Source organism: Larus michahellis, chromosome 15 (assembly GCF_964199755.1).
Source record: "Larus michahellis chromosome 15, bLarMic1.1, whole genome shotgun sequence".
Classification (NCBI taxonomy): Eukaryota; Metazoa; Chordata; class Aves; order Charadriiformes; family Laridae; genus Larus; species Larus michahellis.
Genome location: NC_133910.1, coordinates 2,122,073 through 2,143,321, shown reverse-complemented (window position 1 = coordinate 2,143,321; position 21,249 = coordinate 2,122,073). Strand labels below are relative to the sequence as shown.

Genomic DNA, 21,249 nt, shown 5'->3' with positions numbered 1-21,249 from the left:
CTGGACGGCGGGTCCGCGATGCCGGCGAAGATCTCCAGGGCGGCCTCCCAGTCGCCGCCGTCGGCCGCCAGCACGCCCTGGTGCCAGCGCTTCACCAGCTCCCGGTACGCCATGGCCGTGCCCGGGTCCCGGCGGGGCCGCACCTGCCGGGCGCGGCGCGGAGCGGGGCGGGGAGCGGCGGCCGCCCCTGCGAACAGGGAGTCTCGCGGCCGGCTGAGGGCGCGCGGTAACTACAGGAAGTACGGTGGGCACCGGGAGCGTGGGACCTCATCTGTCCGGACCTCGGCAAGGCCTTTGGGACGGCCCCCGCTGCGTCCTTCTCTCCAGGGCGGAGAGGTAGGGACCTGGTGGGGGGAGTGTTCGGTGGATAAGGAACTGGAGAAGCTCAACAGGAGCCGGCAATGCGCACTCGCAGCCCAGAAAGCCGACCGCATCCAGGGCTGCGTTGAAAGAAGGGCATCCAGCAGGGCGAGGGAGGGGATTCTGCCCCTCTGCTCCGCTCGGGGGAGACCCCACCTGGAGTGCTGTGTCCAGCTCTGGAGCCCTCAGCACAAGAAGGACATGGACCTGTTGGAGCGGGGCCAGAGGAGGCCACGAAGATGCTCAGAGGGCTGGAGCCCCTCTGCTGTGGGGACAGGCTGAGAGAGCTGGGGGGGTTCAGCCTGGAGAAGAGAAGGCTCCGGGGAGACCTTAGAGCCCCTTCCAGCACCTAAAGGGGCTCCAGGAAAGCTGGGGAGGGGCTGTTTGCAAGGGCAGGTAGCGATAGGACGAGGGGCAATGGTTTAAACTGGAGCAGGGCAGGGTTAGATTAGCCATGAGGAAGAAGTTCTTTACACTGAGGGTGGTGAGACACTGGCCCAGGTTGCCCAGAGAGGGGGTGGAGGCCCCATCCCTGGAGACATTCAAGGCCAGGCTGGATGAGGCTCTGAGCGACCTGATCTAGTTGAAGATGTCCCTGCTGATTGCAGGGGGGTTGGACTAGATGCCCTTTAGAGGTCCCTTCCAACCCAACACAGTCTATGATAGCGGCGCCGCCGCGCTCCGGTAAATACGGTAAACCCCTCCCCCTCCGGCCCCGCCCCCGGCCGCTGAGGCACCACCCGGCCCCGCCCCTCGAGCGTTGCTAGGGGCGACCTCGCCCCCTCCGTGCGGCGGTGCCCGGGAAAGGGGCCGGCGGGGCGCGGGACCCGCTCCGGGGGTTCCGGGGCCGCTCCGGGGGTTCCGGGGCCGGACGGGTCCGCCGCGGGCGCGGAGGGGCGGGAGCGGCGGGGAAGGGTTTGAGCGACGGACGCCGGCGTTCCCGTCGCCGCTTCCGGGTTGGCGCCAGGTGAGTGGTCGGTGCGTGCAGGGGAGAGGCGGGCAGCGAGCACCCTGCGGGGTCATAATTATCAGTAATTACGCGCTCCGCAGCTTTGGCATAGCTACCGTACGTGGTGTACAGGTAACTGGAGTGAGTTAATTACAAGTTGTCGAGGGCAGCCGAGGGAACGTCCGTCAGTCCCGCTGCAGGCAGCAGCCGCAGCGGTTTGTTTTCACACCGCTGAGTTCGCAGCCCGTTGCCTGAGCCGCCTGGGCCCGGCTGGGCGTGTGCGGGGACGGGCAGGACAGCCGAGGGGTGGGGGTGCCACCGGTACCGTCCACACCTGCGGGATGGGTAAATGCGTTGTAGGAAAACAAAAAAAAAGCAAGTTTGTTAATCTCATGTCCGTAGCAGGAATGAAATAAAATGAGCAGTAAAACTTTGTAAATAATTAGACACTATAAATACAGTGAATGTGGACAACATATGCTTGAAAAAGAGTTTTCCCCCTCCCGTGCCCCGGTGTTCCTTCTTGAGGGGAGATGTCAAGATCTGATTGAGTCAGTTGATGACACAGTTAGTGTCACATACTTTACGTTCTCTGAGGAATTTCACTCTAGTGCGACCTGACAATTTAATTAAACAAAGGTAGCGTTGTAAGGCAGCAAGGCAAATTTAAGAATGACCTTAGGAACAAACCCTGCATCTTGATCGTTAATTGGAAGACATAAATGAGTGGGCTGTTTCGATTCCGCTCCTCCACTTACTGGTTCTTTGTTCACATACTAATACTGATTTCAGTTATCCAAAAGAAGGTTTATCACCTTTGTTGTTAAAGTTTACTGATGGCAGATAGGTGAGATGATCAGTGACAAAATGTTACTGCTGTAGCCTGGTCTGACTGTCCTGACTGTCCTGGTCAGATTGTTCCAAATGGGAGAAGGATCTTAATACAATGAAAAAGACTGTGTAAAGTCTAGGAACCACAGTGGCTTCCCACCAGAAACAAGGAGGTGGCAGAGAGTGACTTCCAGGATTTAGTTGCATCAGTGACACAATTTGAACTTCACTGTTGTGGGAATAGTTGATTTGATTGTTGTTTTTTCTTTTTTAAAAGAGAATCAAGTTGGAGTGATCATATGTGTACGCCTGGTGGTGTTAGAATGGGCTACTGGAACATAATCTCCAATTACAGTAGCTCTCAAGTAAGATATGAAAATACTGGAGAGTTCAGAGGAGGCCACAAAAATGCTCTGGTTCTGGAAAACAAGCCCTGTAACCGACTTAATGAACTGAGTTTATTCAGGCACATCCAAGACAAGAGGGCCGAGAAGTGACTCAGACACTCTGTGGAAATCCACGCCTATGGGAAAGTTATGTGATAGCTGAATATTTTCAGTCTTTCCAAGAAAGGCATAATGGGATCCAGTAACTGAAAGTCAAAGCTACACCAATTCCTTTAAATGTGACACAATTTCCTAGCAGTGATGGAGGTTAATTATAGGAACAGTTTACAGGAGAGGTTAAAGGCTTGCCATTATTTGGAGCTCTTCAGCTGAAACTATTTCTATTTTGAAGATGAGCTTAAACCTGAAATCTTGGGCAACTTGCTGGTGCAAGGGTGCCCGTGTGATTGAGGGGAAATTGGTGAGGTTATCACTGAGTCACTTGGGACTCTTTACTTCTTAGGCCACTTGGCTGCAGAAATAGCAGATTGTATTTTTTTTAATGTTGCTTAAACGTCTGTAGTTCTAAATTAAGATAGGTTTAAGCAATCTTACGCTTTTGGATGAACCTCTGCTTCAAGGGGGAATTCCACATGCTGTTTTTACAGGGGAAAGTTAGATTAGGGTAGCGTATTTCTTCCTCTGCTGTTCTTTAAATCATCAGTTTGGCCACAGAGAGCACACACTGAGTTGCTATACTAGTCCAGAGAATCCCCTCCCTTATTTATCGTGTCTTCTCTGTATTTGTGTGGTCTGATCCAGCAAAGTCTGATTTGTTAAGGCATCAAACGAGTTTTTCACCCTCAGCAAGAGCATAGTTTTCATGCTGGGACTTTCTGCTGGCACTGGTTTTATCTCATCAGGTTCTTCTAAAGGGATTTTGGCATCTATTTGTCTCAATATATTGTTTCAGTAGGACGAGAGTGCTTTCAAGATAGCAGGTTTTATAAAAGCATATTGGATGATAGGGGCAACTAAAGGTTCTGTTGACTCATTCTGCAATTATGACTTTTAATTAAAATTCCTATATAAATAAATACATCTCCCTGTGCTTTCGTGAATAGCAAAACCGCCTCTTATGTAGCACTGTGCGTTTTGGTGTGCCCTGAGGGCTGGCTGCCTCCCTGGTTTTGTATGGAAACAGGCACCTGCCCTTGGCTGTGTGTCAGCTTTTGGGCACAAGCGTCACTAATAGCCGAGGCTTCTGGTTCCATGGTTTTTCTCACTGTATGCGCAAGCAATAGAGTGGAAATAGTCAAATTTTAACATGTGGAGTAGAACCAGCAAAATGCTGGTGTAGAAGCAGCAAAATAGATATTCTGGTATGTAAATGATCCATCAGAAAACTTATTTGGAGTTTTTAAGGCAATAATGCTGCCTGTTAGAAATCATAACACTCACCTCCACAAAGTTTTGTTGGTTCTTACAGTTTAGCAGTTGCAGCAAACTTTTCTCGTCTCCCTTTGTTGGGGGAGCTGAACACGCTGCTCGTACGAAACCGCGTCAGAGAAACGCGCGGTGCGCAGAGCAGGCGCAGAAGTTCAGGACTAAACTGCAGCACTTCGAATCGTGCCTTTTACAGCGACACAAAGTAGTGTTGGTCCTTAACGCAAGGCATGGCAAACAGGAATTGGCAAAGCTGGAACAAGCGGAATTTCTGTTGTGCTCCTGGGGCAGGCTGGAGAGAGGTGGGAGGCAGAAGCGGGTGGTGTCTCTGTGAGCGCACTCGGGGCTGGGAGTTCCCTGTTCAGCCCTGCAAGGAAGCTCTGTGATGTTACAGCTCGGATCTCAGTGCAGAGGTAGAGTTTGCAGTTGGTAAGAACAGTAAGAGGAGTAGGTCTATGCGTTTATACTCTTTGGCAAGTGTCCTGGTTTGAGGTAAAACAGAACCAATTTTCAGTAATTTTACTTTTCAGTTAAACCTCTTCTGATGAACTGAACTTTCTGAAGTTAACAGCATATTTTTCCGACAGCGTCTGCCCACAGAGTGATAAGACCTGATTGTTTATAGTTTGTGCCAAGGAATGGTATGCAGAGAGGCTCTTGCTTACACTTATTGCTATAACAGCCAAGGTCAGCTCACTTTGTTATTTGCCCCCTTGGAGGGTCAGAAGTGGAAAAGCGCAGAGGGGCAGGGAGGAGCGGACGGGTCAGGTGACCCCAAACTGACCAGCGGGGTGTTCCATCCCATCTGCATCATGCTCAGTGTAAAAGCTGAGGGATCAAAGGGTCAGGTTTTTTTTCTCAGTCCTGGCGTCCGAGGAGGACCCTGTCTGTTTGTCTGCCTTTGATCCCGATCTGTGCGTTCCTGTATCCAGATCTGGAATCCAGTTCCTGTCTGTCGCTGAGTCCAGTCTGGGACTCCGCAGTGATGTCATCGTCATCCTGGGCACTTGATATGGTTTTGAATATATTGTATATACTTCATTATTTTCTTTTTATTATTTTCTTAATATTTTCATTAAAGTAGTTTTGGGGGTTTTTTTAAACTCGTAAGTCTCTTCTCTCTCTCATCCTGCTCTCCCTGAAGGGAGATGCTCTCCCTCCTCTGAAGGGGACACAAGTAAAAGGGAACATCTGTCCTTCGTTTCATTGGCCAGTCCAAACCACGACAACAACCAAAGCAGTTGCTTCTGTGAATAAATAATTTTACCCAAACTTGTATTAAGTAACTTGCTGAGGTGTGATGTAGCCGGAGAGGAGGAGGGATGAGGGGACACAGGCCACCCCTGAACTAACTAAAGAAACAGGTTGACAGAGACATTTTATGGGAGTTAAGAGTGTTCTTCTCCTGAACCAAGTTTTAATAATTTGATTCAGAAGCCAATTAGTGAGTTTGTCTAATATGCCTGTACCTTTAAAATAAAAATTATGAATTCTTTTGTAGCTGCCTGAGGATGGTCGATGTTATGACAGCCTCCTCGAGCAGCTGTCCTGGTGGAAGGGGTGGCCATAGGGGCCTGAGCGGCGTGTGAGAGGAACAGAACTACGCTGACGGAAATAGGAGACCCACTAAGTGCTGAACATCTTGCTGTTTCACATTTTCATCTTTTAATTGAATAAATGTGTCATAAACATTTATTGTGTAGGAAAAACTATGGTAGATGTCTGTGATAAAAGTCTGAAAAGTCCCTGTAGGAAAAATGAAAGGAGAGTGTGTACGTGTGGGATAAGGGGGGGCAGAAGAGAAACTCCAGTTAGGTTTCTATCAGAAGAGAGGTCTGGAAAGCTGCTTTCCCAGAGGATAAAAGTTTTATTTCTTTTGTGAACCCTTGTGAAGGTTTGGTGTTGCAACATGAGCAAATGGCATTAACTGGGGCCTGGACAGTGTGAGCCTTGTCCAGATGTTTGCAGTCAGGAGTAGGGTGGCGTTTGCAGCCCAGAAGGCCAGTCGCATCCTGGGCTGCATCAAAAGAACCATGGCCAGCAGATCCAGAGAGGGGATTCTGCCCCTCTGCTCCGCTCGGGGGAGACCCCACCTGGAGTGCTGTGTCCAGCTCTGGAGCCCTCAGCACAAGAAGGACATGGACCTGTTGGAGCGGGGCCAGAGGAGGCCATGAAGATGCTGGGAGGGCTGGAGCCCCTCTGCTGTGAGGACAGGCTGAGGGAGCTGGGGGGGTTCAGCCTGGAGAAGAGAAGGCTCCGGGGAGACCTCAGAGCCCCTTCCAGCACCTGAAGGGGCTCCAGGAAAGCTGGGGAGGGGCTGTTTGCAAGGGCAGGTAGCGATAGGACGAGGGGCAATGGTTTAAACTGGAGCAGGGCAGGGTTAGATTAGCCATGAGGAAGAAGTTCTTTACACTGAGGGTGGTGAGACACTGGCCCAGGTTGCCCAGAGAGCGGGTGGAGGCCCCATCCGTGGAGACATTCAAGGCCAGGCTGGATGAGGCTCTGAGCAACCTGATCTAGTTGAAGATGTCCCTGCTGACTGCAGGGGGGTTGGACTGGATGGCCTTTAGAGGTCCCTTCCAACCCAATACATTCTATGATTCTAGGGTGTCTTCCCAGCTGTGCCAACTGCCTGCTGCAGGACTGGGGCAAGTAATGCTTTATGGTCTGCAGAGAAAAATCAAGGAAGAAGACCCTGCTTACATAATTAACAACTTATTTTGTCTCAGCTTTGCCACCTGTTTGGGATGATGCTCTGGGCATAGTCCTTGTTGTTGGCTCTAAGGAGAAATAGACCTGTTTGAAGGTTGGAGCGATTGCTACTGTCAAAGACCTTTGTAAAGAAAAAAAATAAATCATATGTTACTAATTTTTATAGAATAATCCTTTTTGCAATGTGTTCTGCAAGAAATAGGTGGACAGATGAAGCTAAAGAGAGGTTAAGTGTTTTCGAATCTGATCGTACCAGAAGCAGCTAAAAATCCTTCTACTTCTGTCCCATCACCTATACAACAGGAGAGTCCTGTTCCTTCCCTGGCCAGTATATCCCACTGGCACGAAGCTGTGTGTTCCCTGTACAGTTGCAACACTGTGGATCTGGAAGCAGAAGGAAATTGCTAATGAAGAAAAAGTAGATACAAATAATGGAAGAATTAAGCAAAGGAAAGGAAGTTCTAGTTTATGTTGTCTGAACATTTGAACAGCAGCAGCACTAGAATCAGTTTGAAGCTAATATCTAAGGTGTGGTTATGGTTGGTGCCCTGGTGCAGAACTGGGAGCTGCTGTTCCCTGCCTGTCCCCGCTAGTGATGGCGCCTGCTGAAACAAAAAATGGTGTAAAAAGCCTCTTTTTATGTTGTAGCACAGAAGCCGGATTCTCTGCTCAGTGTTGGTGAAAGCAGAGCTGCAGGTTTATGGCAGTACAGGTGAGATCTGCCTCCTGTGCGTTGGACGAAGTGCGTGTTGCTCAGCTCAGCATTACCGTGGTTCTTGTTGTACGTTACCAAGAGCAGAGGAGCTTCTAGCTCTACGTGTATTCCATGCATTTAAGTAAATTCCTCTTTACTACCTTTCTGGCTCTGCGAAGGATATGGTCACGCTTGTTAAGTGTAAATGTATGACTACTGTGATTTCAGGCTGTTCTTTTATGATTAAAGTAATGCTGTGTTTTCCTATTTGATGGCAAGCTACACCCATACAATGTGATTTATCCTTGGCTGTTGCTCATCTGCCTTCAAAAAGCAGAATACTTTGCAATACAAGGGGTTACCGCTATAGCTATACATGTAACTGTGTGGCTTGGTTGCTAATTTCAGACCTTTTTCTGCTCTTAGATTTTTCCGCATTTTTTGTTCTTGTGATGACACTTTCTGCTACATGTTTCAAAAGGTGCTTTATGATCATTTTTGATTTTCACACAAATTGTTTGGGTTACACGTTCATGAAAGAAAAGTCTTTTTTTTTCCAATCATCCAGGACACTGCCTGTCTCTCCACTGTTGATCTTTTTTAATGTGAAACTCTGCCTGAACCTCCTCAAGGAATAAGCTGTTACATCAGGAAAAAAGTTGGCTGGAACACAGCCGTGCTGGGAGGAATGTTTGAAAATGCGAGAGCGAGCACAGGAGGAACTCTGCATTGCTTGGGAAATGCTGTATGGAACCTCTCCATGTGGGTTTTCTTAGGTTATACAATTGCCTGGAAATTTTTGGAAAATATTCCCTGGGGACTAACACCTGCCACTGTTAGAAAGTAAAGGGAATTGGTTTCGCTTTTTGAGAAGGGGGGTGCAATTTTGCTTTACAGGATAAATAGCTGCTGTTTCAGAGTGTGCAGAGCAGGTTTTTATTAGCCGTGTAGTTGAAAGCATTATTGTCTGGGTTTTGTTTTGTAAGCAGTAGTTGCCACTGGGTCCTTGGGGTGGATGGGAGTGGAGGTTTCCTGATGGTGTTGTCTTTGTTAACGTGGATAACCTGCGTGGATTAGGACGATGGTTCTCAGCATGTTTTTTAACAACAGGATGGTGTTCTTGTTAGTCTTCTGTCACTCTTAGCCACAGGATCTTAACGTTACAGTAAAGAAGTAAAAATGCTGGCAGATACGTAAGGCTCCGGTTGAAGAACACATTTGATGGCTGCCAGTCTCTGTCGTTCCCAGGCAGCAGGTAGCGCGGTGCCTCAGTTAGGGTTGCATTTAGCCGAGTTTAGGTGTCATGTTGGTCAGCGTACAAAAAGTGCGGCACGTTAACAGGCCTGTTTGCTTCCTTGCAGCTCTGTGGTGGGAGCGGAGTTCCCCAGACATCCCTCGGCAGATAAACCCTCCTGCCCTCCTCCCAAGGTGAGTCTGTCTGGACATGCGTCTGCGGGGGTGTTTGACACCATGGGGGCAAAGGCCCCATTTGGCAGGGTGGGGGCAGCACAGCTTAAGGAATTCCTGGCCCTTGCTCGCCTGGCTTCTCGCTTGATTGCTCTGTCGATCTCTTTCACCTTATGCTCGTAGCTTGGGTGTTTGGGGGACGTAGCTTGGGTGTTCGGGGGACGGCGGCACGGGGTGCCACGGTGCAGGGCAGGGGGAGGATGCGGGCACACTTGCACAGGCTGCTGCGGCTGTTCTGGTCCCACCCCGGGCAGCAGCCCCCTCATTCTGTATTTCTAGGTACGTTGTTTAAGTGGAACAGGTCTATTTGGACAATTTGACATTGAGATTATTAAAATTAATATATTTTCTGAGGATCAGTATCAGCTTTTCTGTGCGGAGTTTGTTTCTGAAAGTAATACAAACATGGGTCTTTTTGCAGGATGTTTTATGAGCTTATGTGGGTAGGTGAAAGGGGACTTGACAATAAACCAAGTACCAATTGTACAAACTTAGAGCAAATACTGTTTCATCACTGTAGTTTGTGTGGCCACTCTCAGATGAAGAGATTCTTTCAAATAAGCAATATTTTATGGTACGGCAGGGAATAGATTTATGACGATTCCATTTTGATTTGTGAACTTCATTCATGATATTCCCTTGTATTTGTAAAGATTGATTTAACTGCATGTTGAAAAGTTACCCAGCAGTTCCTTATGGATGAAGTAGATTGTGTAGAACTCAGTTTACCTTAAAAAGTTGTGCTGGGTTTGCTGCTCCGGGAGTCCATCTGATTCCGTATCCTTTCTTCTCTCAGAGTGGGCGAACTGTGATCTTTGTCTTTAGAACCACTGCCTGCCGAGATGTTTACCAGTGAGGGCCTGCATAATACAAGGAAATATAAAATGTCTGTGCAGGAGCAGTCTCCAGTTAGTGTGTATTATCTGTTTTCCCCTTTTGTTCACATGGAAACAAGGCTTGGTGTTTAATGAGAAATTTCTGGAAAGTCTCATTTTGGGTTTTTCTAGTCTCCCTTGTCTATGTTCTGAAGTGCCGCCGCAGCTTCGTTAGAGGGCACTCGTGAATAACGGCACGCAGCGTTCGCCACCGACTCTGCAGGGAAAAGTCCCGATGCAAATGTAATTTGCCGCCCCAGAGCAGGAGGTATGGAGCTCGAGATGGATTGCTCTATATACTTTGCTGTTTTGTGATGCAGGGCAAGACTGACTACGTTGCAGGCTGATTTAGTATTTGTGCTGGAACATAGCAACAATCCATTAGGTAATTCACTGCAGTTTTCCAACTGTGGATTAATTAATTTAAATAACTTGTTTCTCTCATGGCCTTTACCTCATAAACTGCCTTGATCCTAAATATACGTCCATTTTAGAACCTTTTTTGTTTTGTTTTGTTGCTATCATCTTAAAAAAATAAATCCTTTAGAAACAGTAAGTTGCTTCAGAAACTCGGGTTTTCATTCCAGCCCTTACATCAGTTCCGTCTGTGCCTTTGACAAATAGCTTCTCGTGTCTTCTTTGAGTTGCCCTCTCTAAGAAAGAGGGTGATGATTTTTACCTTGGGAGAATTAATCAATGTATATACATGCGCTTTGATATCTGAAGTGTTTCAGAGTTTTTTAAAAATATAATTAAAATATTGAACCAAGCAGGAGTCAGGGAAGATACATTTAAGACCACGGTATTTTGCTCAAATGCTTTGGTGCTTCTTCTGTTCTGGCAAGATTATAGAGCCACATCATTTGCATTACTTTTGACTTTTCTTGATGGTTTTAGTTTTTTTGTCCAAGCATTCTTTATATGCAGGAGTCAGATTGTCTGTAAACATAAACATAATCTTAACTTTGTCCCAAACATACCTTGTTTTGCTTTTAAAGAAGCATACCAAACCGGTGTAACTTGAAACGTTTTTCTGAGCAATTAGCACTGAATCATACCGCACTGGATAGGCTTGGCAGAACTGAGGAGCGTGTTTCCTATGCTGGAACCATGCCTACATAGCATAAACCTCAGCTTTAATATATTGTTTTATTCAGCCTCTAAATTCCCACTTCTGTGTCTAGCGTTACTGCTGGTAGCTGGGTTCTGTGTAGCCACTCATCGGGAGCGCTCATGTGCTGCTCCAGGGTGCGAGAAGAGGCGCTGCGTGGGGATGGGATGTGAATGTGCTCACAGAACAGGGCAGTAACAGCTATGGACAGAAACCAGTTGTCTGGCTGACTGACCCCTCTCCTTACTGGGAAGTATTCCTTGCAGCTGGGACCAGCATGTCTTTCTTAGCAGGGGCTTAGCTTTACTCAGAGGTGACAGCTTTACCATCTCTGCGTTAAAGATGGTAGACATTGGCAACCTGAGAGTTTATTGAAGCAGATTCTGTGCCACAACCTTTGCTTGGTATCCTAAAGAACTATGGCCATGAGACTCTGCTTCTCCAAGATTAAAGCAGAATAATAAGAAAATGTAATTGTCAGGCCATCTTTTTCATCTCCTAGTTTTTAATCTCCTCTTGCACCTTCCCTTTCTGTCCCGCTAGTATGGCTCCTTGATAGCTTTTTGGCAGAGTGGTTGCTTGGAGTAAGGAAGGACGGCTGAGATGTTCCTTCTGAGGAGTTCTTCAGTGTCTGACCCAACTAGAGGGTACCTGAGGAGGCAGCAGAAGCTGAGCTGAGACATGGTACCATGTGGGTGGCTGCAGATGTATGGAATGAAGCGCTGCAGAGAGACTCCTGCCGACTTTAAGGCAGTTGATTGGAACAAGGTGAGCAGCTCTTGCAGCGAGGTCTTGGCTCGGCAGCCTTGCCAAACAGCTGCTGGGCTCCGTGCCGGCACAGTAACTGGTCTGCTTCCCATCTCCCACCGCCTCTCGTGGGACGGCGGCAATAGCAGCATCTCTGGGGCACAGGCAGTGGGTCAGGGAGTGTGGGCAGCCCAGAGCTCACCCCGGGGCTGTTGTGGACCCCTGGATTGTGTCGTGGAGTTGGGAGTAGGGCAGCAGGCAGGGCAGGCTGGATGGTCAGGCTGTCAGGGATGGCACCCGAGTGACCACATCAGCTCTGGTTTCTGAGGACACTTTTATTTGCCTGACCGGCAAATGGAAATTAAGGTGAAATGGAATAAATAAGGGCTTCCCTGCTAGAAAAAAACAGTTACTGACCCTAAAGCATTTTCATCTGCGGGGCTTTGGATTGTATTTTTAATGGCTTTGAAAAGCTCAGTTCTTGTCATTTCTGTAAATGATATTAGAAATGACATTTTGAATGACAGAGGCTTTAGCCAAAATCTTCACCCCCTTAGTGTTATGTTCTGTCCATTTGTAGATGCCCTCTCATGTGTTTTACCACACATGGAGTTCGGGCTTTCTAAAACATAATAGTAATCTAGCAGCCAGTGACATCTACAGAACGTGCTGAAGAGGAGGTCCAGCGTGCTTGCATGAAATGCTTTCTTCCAGTGTTGAATAGCATCTCCTACAAATATCTTCTCACACAACATTTTTGTGGAACTGAAAGTTTATTTTTGTGATGATTTATGTTTTGATCTTTGTCAGTCTTTGAAGACTAGATGGACTTGTGTGTTGACATGTTTGCATGGGTTAGCCAATGCCATCTTCATGGCATGATGTAGTAAATGTAATTAGTAAATGCTAGTGTCATCTGTGCTTTAGCTCTGAAATCAGTTCCAGGTACCATCTGATTTTTATTAAAAGACGGCTGCAGTTCTTGGTCCTGTCTATAGTTACAATCAGTTGTACTTAAAATGTTCTGCCAAGTCCTCCTTAGTTTTCTCTGTGCATCAGCAGCAGCTTGTCTTTTTGGGATCTGGAGACCAGATCTGTGACTGTAGTTTCTTGAGCATCTCCCTCCCGTTAGCCTAACTCCAGATTGACGTTCTGATATGGCAGGTTGTTGTGTTGCTCTCAGAAGATGTGGGACAAATTGCTGTCTGCTGTGGGGAGGGAGCAACCACTGGAGAGTGTTTCCGGCTTAACTTAGAGTGAAGAAGCCACTACTAATAGAATTTAGGGTAAGAAGTAGAATGTGTGTTTATAAAAATACAGGAGAGGAACATAATGGGGGATAGCATAAATTTAGGCTAGTCTTCTGCCTAATGTAATAATGTAAATGGAGTAAGCAATTTTTCTTCCTTTTTTTTTTTTCTTCCCTTTTGTCTTCCTTTTTTCTTCTCTTTTCAGTAGAAGCAGTTTAGCTAAGAGGACAGTGGTGCTGGCTGGCTGACTTGTCAGAAGTTTAAGCGCCAAGAAGTAAATATTTTTAAATCAAGCAAATGTAAAACTTTGGGGATATACTTAAAACACAAAAGAAAAAAAAAAGAACAAAACCGAAGAAACCCTTTTGTGTACAGTGTCCAGAGCGATTTTAAATGCTCTTGTTCCATGCCTAAACAAATGGTTGTTTCAGCTAAAGAAAAATCTTTCTTATTGATTTATTACACCAATTTAGATATAAGCCCTCTGTGCAGGATTGTCAGTTTAATAGAACAGCTTGCTTTCTCCTTTCAGATTTAATCCACATGTTGTTGTATCAACAGAGCCTTTGTCTCTGCTCAGTTATGAGTTATCCTTTTTTAATAAAAAAAAAAAAGTGAAAAAGTGAAAACACATGTTTTTTAACAGCCCTATTACAAAAAAAGCATAGGATGACATAGGGAGAGGTGACCATCAAATAGTGACTATGATTTGTAGGTGACTTCAAAGTGGTGCTGCAAATGAAGGAGTGAAAAATGGACCTTTCAGGGACCGTGGAAAGCCCAACAGTGACAGGAGGAGGCAGCATTATCCTTAGCCAGGATTTCCTAGGGTTTTTTCCCCAGCTTGTGCAGTGATGCTAAAGATGGTCTTTTTAGTTAACTCTAATTTCCTTCCTTTTTTTAAGAGGGGGACTTATCCAGAGGTGTATGTAATTCACGTTTCCTTCCTTCCTGCCTCCCTCCCCTGCAGAGAAGGATTTCTTTCTCAGACCCCTCCTGTTTTCCAAATGGAGAGGAATTACTCTCAGGAAACTCATGAATTTGGTATTATTCTATACTTGGTTTCATGAGAAAACATTTATTTGTGTATCAATGCTTACTTGATGTCTGCGTGAGGGTTCAGAAGCGCATGTTAGAGCCGCTCAGTAAAGCAGTTCACTACATTGTTTAATTATAACCTTTTCTAGGACCGTATCACACAACTAACTCCTGTCGCACCATGAATCAGCTCTGAAGATTTACTTCAGTACGTCCTGAACTGGCAGCGTGGTGGGCTGGATGCAGCCAAAGGCAGAACAGTTGCCCTGGCTGTGTCTTTGGTGCTAGCCTGGTTTCTTCCAGCTCCTGTGTGACTCCTGGCAGTCATCACAAACTCCCTGAATGCTTTTTCAGATGTCAGCACAGCAGATCCCATCGCAAGCGTCAATATAATTATTTGCAGTGGTGCGATTTTAAACGAAGCTGATAGTAACGCATCTTCAAGCAGAAGGAATTTGTCTGGCATTTAAAAAATGTGGCATGATCCGATTCTACTTCTCAGAGTTACAGAAGAGAGTAAGAAAAGATGCACCTTAGAGGCTTTAGCGGGCAGTGATGGGGAAAAGAAGGTTGTGTCCTCGCTGCCTGGCAGGCGGTGAGACTGCAGCTCTGGGGAAGGAGCGGTCTTGCTGTATCAGGCTGATCCCTTGGTCCACCAAGCTCTCCAAAAAAGCCCACAGAACCCTGGGCAGCGTGTGTGCGGACACTAGGAACTGGCAGCATCTTTCAGTAGTACTTGGTCTGGCTTTGTCAGAGGACAGGTAAGCCAGGTGATGGTTAGCAGCCTGTGCTAAAAGAATTAGACTGTTGCTGTTTAAAGCAATTTAGATGCTATGAGATTCTCTGGATGTTAACTCTGCAAGTGTTCCTTGCACAAGAAGAAAAAAAATCCATCCCTTTGAACATGGCTGTGGAATGCAGACTTACCGGGGGCCGGGTTGTTTTCCTGCAGACTGACCTTTTGTCACTGCCCCTGTTTTTCAGTGAGGGCTGAGCTGAGCATACCTTCCCAACATACGATAAAACATGGACCTTGGGAGGATTATACTCTCCAAGCTCTCTCAGGCAATCTCCTGTCCTCAGGTCTGCGTTCTACCAAGTGAAGTTCTCCAAACCTTGGGGTACTAATGGATATTTAGGTTAGGTTTGTTTCCTTTTCAGTTGGTCGCTGTTCTGGATGGCAGCTAGCCATTATTACTTCTCAAAACAACTTAGAACCTGAATCTTTCCAGAGCAGTGGTAAATGAAGGGGTATTCAGCTAGCAAGAACAATTTCTTTATACGTGGATTTTGCAGGACATTGTGCTATGTTGTGCTTTCACCGAAAATATCCGTGGGCAGCCTGCTCCAACTTTGAAGTTGGCCATCCTGTGAGCAGCCGATTGGGTTGGAAACCTCCTGAGGTCCCTCCCAAACTAACTTACTCTGTGATTCTGTTTTCTGGTAGAGTTCTGGCAAAGCTGCTTCGTTTATATCTCCCTTCATGCTCAACAGCTTTCATCATGTTCCCATCGTAAGCAGTTCTTTAAACTGAAGTGATGTGTAAACATCAGGAACAGTTTCTAAACTGTAACATGACTTTCCTTCCTTCGTAGTGCAGACTGGTTTTTATGCTGCCATATGCAGATGATACGAAAAATCAGTTTTCTCTTATTGCTATTTATTAGGAGATGATAACTTTTTTCTTTTTTTTTTGTCCTCAGACACAGATGTTTTACCACGGGGATGTTTTACCACAAAGGATAATTTTCTAAAAGCGAATTGGTCTTTTTCTTAGGTCGGCTTTGTTCCTTTGCACTCTCTCTTTGTTGGGAAGCTGTGGAAGAAGGAAAGGCACAGAGAAAAGAGCCTTGTTGTTATTTGGGTTTTATAAGCCCATATCGTTACTGTAGATTGAGTGAATGTTGCATTTTTGAATTAAAAACTGACATTAAGGAAAATATACTATTTTAATGGATATTGGTACCTATTATTCAAACACTTTATCTCATACTTAACTTTATGCTGTTCAGTATTTCGCTTAAAATTTAAGCATTCGCTTAAGCACTTTGAATAGTAATGAACTTAATACTGTGTCTTAGTAATTCAGAAACTGCGTGCCTGAGAAGGGAATGCTGACAGTTTGTTGGCTTGCTTGGATTTACAATTTTATTCTGAGGGCAGAACAGGATGGTGGGGCAATTAGGTGGAGTTACATATAGCAAATGTATAATTTATCACATATGTACTCAAAACTGAAGTTGACTAATCTTGTAGTTCATGCTTGCTGTACGCTCAGTCTTTAACCTCTCTGTTTAGCTTGCCAACGTGGTGCCAATTAGTGGGACTGTGATGTGGACACTAAGGAATATAACTCACTTCGCATGGGTTACCAAACAGCTCGCAGATGTTAAGCTAATGGTTCTTGGCTACTACCAGCCTGACTTGGATTTCAACCCAGAGGTGAAAGAATTTATTTCTCTCCCATTACCATTTCCCTTGGGCCTTATTGTCCCGAGCATCAAGAATTCCTTCAGCTTACTCTGGAAGATGATGTAAACAATTCCCTCCCCCTTAAACCTGTTCTCACGGTGTCCTGTATGTTCCTTTATTTTGATGTTAATTTGCCACCCTCAGTATTTGTTATTCTGCTGGTAGGCTTTATTATAAATGGTAAATGAAGCTGTAAACACTTAAGCATACAACCGAAATTCTTAACAGGAGAGTGTGGTGCGGTTCACGTACAGTACCTGCAGCTGCGTCTCGGAGATGTGACAAAACGTCTCTCCTAGGATTACTGGCACTCCTTTGAGTAACAAAGGCCATGGAAGGCGGTGGATCTGGCTCGCCTGGGATCCTGCCTGCCTTTGTTCTCACTGCTGGATATCGAACTCTGAAACCTTGTGAAAAGTGTAACTGCAAGGCCCATAGTTTTTCCTCTAGGGATGAGTCAGTGCTGGATAACTGACGGGCAGATTCTGGGGCTTCTGTGGTGTGATTTAGAGCAGTGGGTAGTAGTTGTTACTCAAGACGCTTTAAAATATGGTATGAAATATAGTGTAATAACTGTAAAACGTTCATCACTTTCACCACCAAGTGATAGGTATGATAAGGGGGTCTTTGTCTGTACAACCTTAGCAGCTTCAGAACAAAGGTAGGGTAATGGAGGGCTCAGCTGAATGAACAATAGCACTTAAATACTTATTGATGCCTAAATCGTGTTTTATAACTCACTGTGTAGTCCTCTGATGTGTTTAACCAGTGTGTGTAATATGAGGGTTGATGCTTTTTGTTCTCTCTCCGGTAACTTTGTCTTTTCTACTTAGAAGATTTAGCCTTTGACCTAAAAATGTTGCCTGTGACATTATGTCCAGCATTCAGTTTTTCAGCAATTTCTTTACCTTGCTCATTTAATATTTTGGTAAAAGGCAGCAGTATTAGCATAGCAGATATTTGAAAAACAAAAATCATACTTAATGAGAAGTTTGCAGTCATAGTTTATTTTCTTACTGGCGTGCTATTTTGGGCTGTCAAACTTGATCAGCATCAACACGAACACCCACAGGAAGAGGTGGGAGAGGGTTAAATAACTGTCATAGTTATTATTCAGTGAGCAAGGAAAATAAACCGCTTACAAGGTCCTGTTATTTGTTGCTTTTCTTCGAGGTTCTAAAGCAAATGTTGCATTCAGTGATGCATTTGATCCTGAACTTCCAAAGAGAGGAATTATTTTAATTTCTTGAGATGAGCAGATGTCCTGTGGATTCATCTTGATGTTTATATATTTACTAAGAACAACATAACAGAAGTAACGCAAACATTCTGTACTTAGACAGTGAATAATAGCTAAATACCAGTTACCTTTCTTGAAGAGTAATTAATAACTTTCACATTTTCTGTAGCACGAACAGGGAAAACTCAACATGATGAACCCAGAAACAAGGTGGACTGTCTGCTTTTCCAGAGTGGCAGGTTCTCAAGTGCCAGGTTTTGGGTGACAGGAAACAAAATCCAGCAGCAGTTTGTACCTACATTTGCTCTTCTCTTTCTCAGTATCTAAATCAGTTTCTCAGTCCAGTAGATGCAGCCTTTCTCTAGTGATTCCACTGGCTTTCTTCCCCTCTAGACTTCCACGTAGCTCTGTACGATAAATGACTCTTCTTCAGTTTTTATCCTTTCGAGAGGCTTAAGAAGCGCTGATGGTCGGGTCTGTTCTCGTGTATTTTAGTGTGTGGGTTCAGGGACACACTGAAATTATAATGAGTATGGAAAAATTTCAAAGTACATTCTCATGTTCATATAAGTTTCTAAAATATCTACAAGTTAACCCCAAAATCAAGACATCATAAGATTTCCTTCCTTCCCCTGGGGCTGCTGGCTTAATTAGTCTAGGTTTTGTCCCTCGTCTGTAGCGACTAGTAGAAAATACACTTGCTGTTCTTTTTTTTTCCTATCATACATATCTGTAACCCTTTTTTGGTGGCAAGTAATAGCAGAAAAAATTCAGAAGTACAGAAGAAGCTAAAATGCTTGATGCAAGAATTTATCAGATAATCATTCAAGCAACACTTCCCAGCTCTTCTTGAACACAGCTGCTTTATAAAGCCACCATGTTTGCTTTGTCAGTGAAAGTTTTCATCATATGACAGATAGGTTTCCCCCTTAGATTAGCATTGATAGAACACGAAAAAAGAAGAAAATTGGACCAAACGTGTAATATTTCTAGACAGACTCTAAAATCTTAAGAAATAACATGGATGACTGAGGGAGTTTGGTTTTTATGTGAGAGTGTTGAACAGGGCTATGAGAAAGTCGATGGAAGGAAACCCTCAACTGGAACACGCTCGTACCAAGTTAGAGCTTACACAGGAATGACAGAGTAGTTCAAACCCATGGGGGAATAGTCCTGTGTCTAAAAGCTAAGTGTCAATTCAGGAAAAGAGCTGTATTAATAACAGAGTCCTTAAGATTCGAAATTTCAGAACTTGTAGGTAGGAAAAGTATAGAATAATATAGAGTATGTAGCTTTAAAGTAGGAAACACAATGGAAAAACACTGGCACCCCACTGCTTGTAGGCATCAAGGACACCTTTGGGAAACATCCGGCCAGGGAATCCAGAGAGAGGAAGATACTTCTGACTTTCTCCTGGGAATTGTGCAGAACTTGGTGCAAAATTTCACTGACAGTGGCCCTCCGTAAGTGTGAACACCCGTGTACGTACAGAAGGAATCCAAGCCAAAAACTTCAGTGGAGTGATACTTGATTTCGAAAGGGAAAGTACATCAGAATGAGGAAGGATGTTAAAAAGAAACTGAAAGGAGCAGTGAAAAGGGTGAAATGCTTGTAGGTAGTGTGAAGATTATTTAAAGGCACTATACTGCAGAGCAAATGCTTTGGCCCTATCAAAAGCTGGTTGAGAGAGAGAAAAGTTATGATGTGAAACAGCAGGGAAGAAAGGCCTTGGAGGCAGAGGCATCCTTCCAAAAGCTGAAGTCATGACCAAGTGAGGAAGACAGAAAAGAACAAACACTTTGAAATGCCAAAAACTTAGGGGAACAGCTTTGAGAAAGTATAAAAAGTAACAGTTCTTTTCCAAATATGTTGGGAATAAGAAGCTTGTCTAAAAGTTTGCAAAACCCTTGAAGATGAGGGTGTGAAAGAATCACTTGCAGAAGATGAAGCAGAAAGAGAGGAGTGCCAGAAAGAGCAAATAAGTTTCTGAGGCATCTACTCTCCTCATGGTTTTTTTTTTTACCAGAACCCATCTCAAACCCAACTATTAGTGGAAGAACGTTAAAACGCAGCGAGCAATAACTGGCTGCAGGCACCAGGATGTTAGAGCCCAGGAGGGCTTCAAGGGAGAAACCGTTGAATTATTAACACTTGTGTGCAGCCTTTCGATTAAAACCCCCTCAGCCCCATTAGAGAACAAATAGATAGGGCTGATACGGTGCCAACTTGCCAGAGAGTTCCAGGGAGCTTGGGGAACGGCAGACAGAAATCTGGCTTTGTATTGTGCAGCGTCGTCAAAAGAATAATATAGATTAGAATTGTTTGGCATGTGATTTTATATGAATATGGAGGAGTCATGTCTTTTGTAAAAGGAAGTTGCACTTGATGAATCTTCAAGGACTTGAAAGGCTCAGCAAACATCTGGATTGGGGTGTTCCAGTGTGTATGGGATCCTCAGATTTTCAGACAGCTTCTGACATGGTCCTTTGCCACAGCTTCTTAAAGCAACGGGTCTTTCTGGGCGTAAGAAAGAATGGTCTTCAGTAAACTGTTAAACCCATTAAAAGGTGAGAAAAAGTGTAGCAGTCGTTGTTGTTCTCATGGAGGGTGGTTACCATTCGAGTGACACAGCAGCCTTAGGAGCCCTGTGCTGTTTAACGCTCTCACAGATGATCTGTGGCAGGCAATGGATAGAGAAATAACGTCGGAGTGTTTAGAAGTACTTTGGCATAGGCAACTCTAAAGCTGCAAAAGTACCTACCTTGTGGTACTGTGTGATTCGAAGATAAACTAACAGGTTAAACTTGGCGTCAGTAAGTGTAGAGTAATGTGAGAAAATGGAATTATCTCTGTTTACAGCTCTGGCTAAACGCGGTACTGCCTCCCCCAATAACAGATTATGGAACAGCTTGCAAATGAAGGATGGCGGGGCCTGAGGAAAAGATGCCTGAGTGGGACAGAAGATAAGCGATCATTCCCCATTTCTCTTTCATTCCCTAAAAAAAAAAAAAGGTACATCAAATGGAATTGGGAAGTTCAAAATAAATACTTCTTTGCGTGGTGAATGCAGTGTGGCAGCTGTTGCAACAAGACTCTGGTGCTGAGAATTTGCAGGAAAGTGGTTGGATGTATTCTTAGAAGAAAGATCTATAAAGCCTATTTCAGCCAATACCTGGCACGTGGAAATCTTGAGCTACAAGTTGTTGTGGGCTCGGGGAATGTGTTGGGGGATGCAGCTGCCCAGTTCTCCTCCTTAGGCATTGGCCACTGACCACCATCCCAGACCCGATACTGGCTGGGTGATGCCATCTCACGTGGCGTGGCCAGTCTTTGGTGCCTTATTCTCTTTAACTGTATTTTGCTATTTCTGTACTTGTCTGTTCCAGCTACTCCCTCCTGTCTCAGATGCTCCTAAAAAATAAATTTGTTTTTTATGAAAACACACTTTTTTGTCCTTCTTTTTGTTGTTTTTTTTTTCTTTCTTTTGTGTAGTACATTGAGTTGTCATGTGCGTAACTTAAGTTTATGGTGTTTGTCTACAGACTTCTTGGATAGAAAATGGAGCTGCTGCTTAAGCATTTCCATATGTGTTCAGCTATATTGTTCAACTATATTCTTCACCTAATGTAACTTGGAAAAATGAACATCTTTAAAGTGTTATTTTTATGTGTTGGTAAAGAGTTAATGGAACTAGAAAATGTTCCAGATCAGTTTTGTCCCTACTGTGGATC

At 44.9% G+C, this 21,249-nt stretch overlaps 1 protein-coding gene across 16 annotated transcripts in view; it reads left to right on the top strand.

Moving 5' to 3' along the window:
• EXD3 (exonuclease 3'-5' domain containing 3) overlaps positions 1-21,249 on the top strand; it is a 305,064-nt gene continuing 283,815 nt past the window's right edge. For 4 of the 16 annotated variants that reach the window (XM_074609092.1, XM_074609083.1, XM_074609090.1 and 1 more), the window contains exons 1-2: positions 1,212-1,327; positions 8,680-8,746. Coding sequence is in view for 8 of the 16 variants with exons in the window: in XM_074609080.1 (XP_074465181.1) it covers positions 19-104; positions 8,680-8,746 (153 nt within the window). In the remaining 8 variants the exon portion in view is untranslated. Of the gene's footprint in view, positions 105-234; positions 337-1,211; positions 1,442-7,808; positions 8,081-8,679; positions 8,747-21,249 lie in introns of those variants that run through there. The other 12 variants (XM_074609080.1, XM_074609089.1, XM_074609087.1 and 9 more) reach the window with 9 other exon arrangements.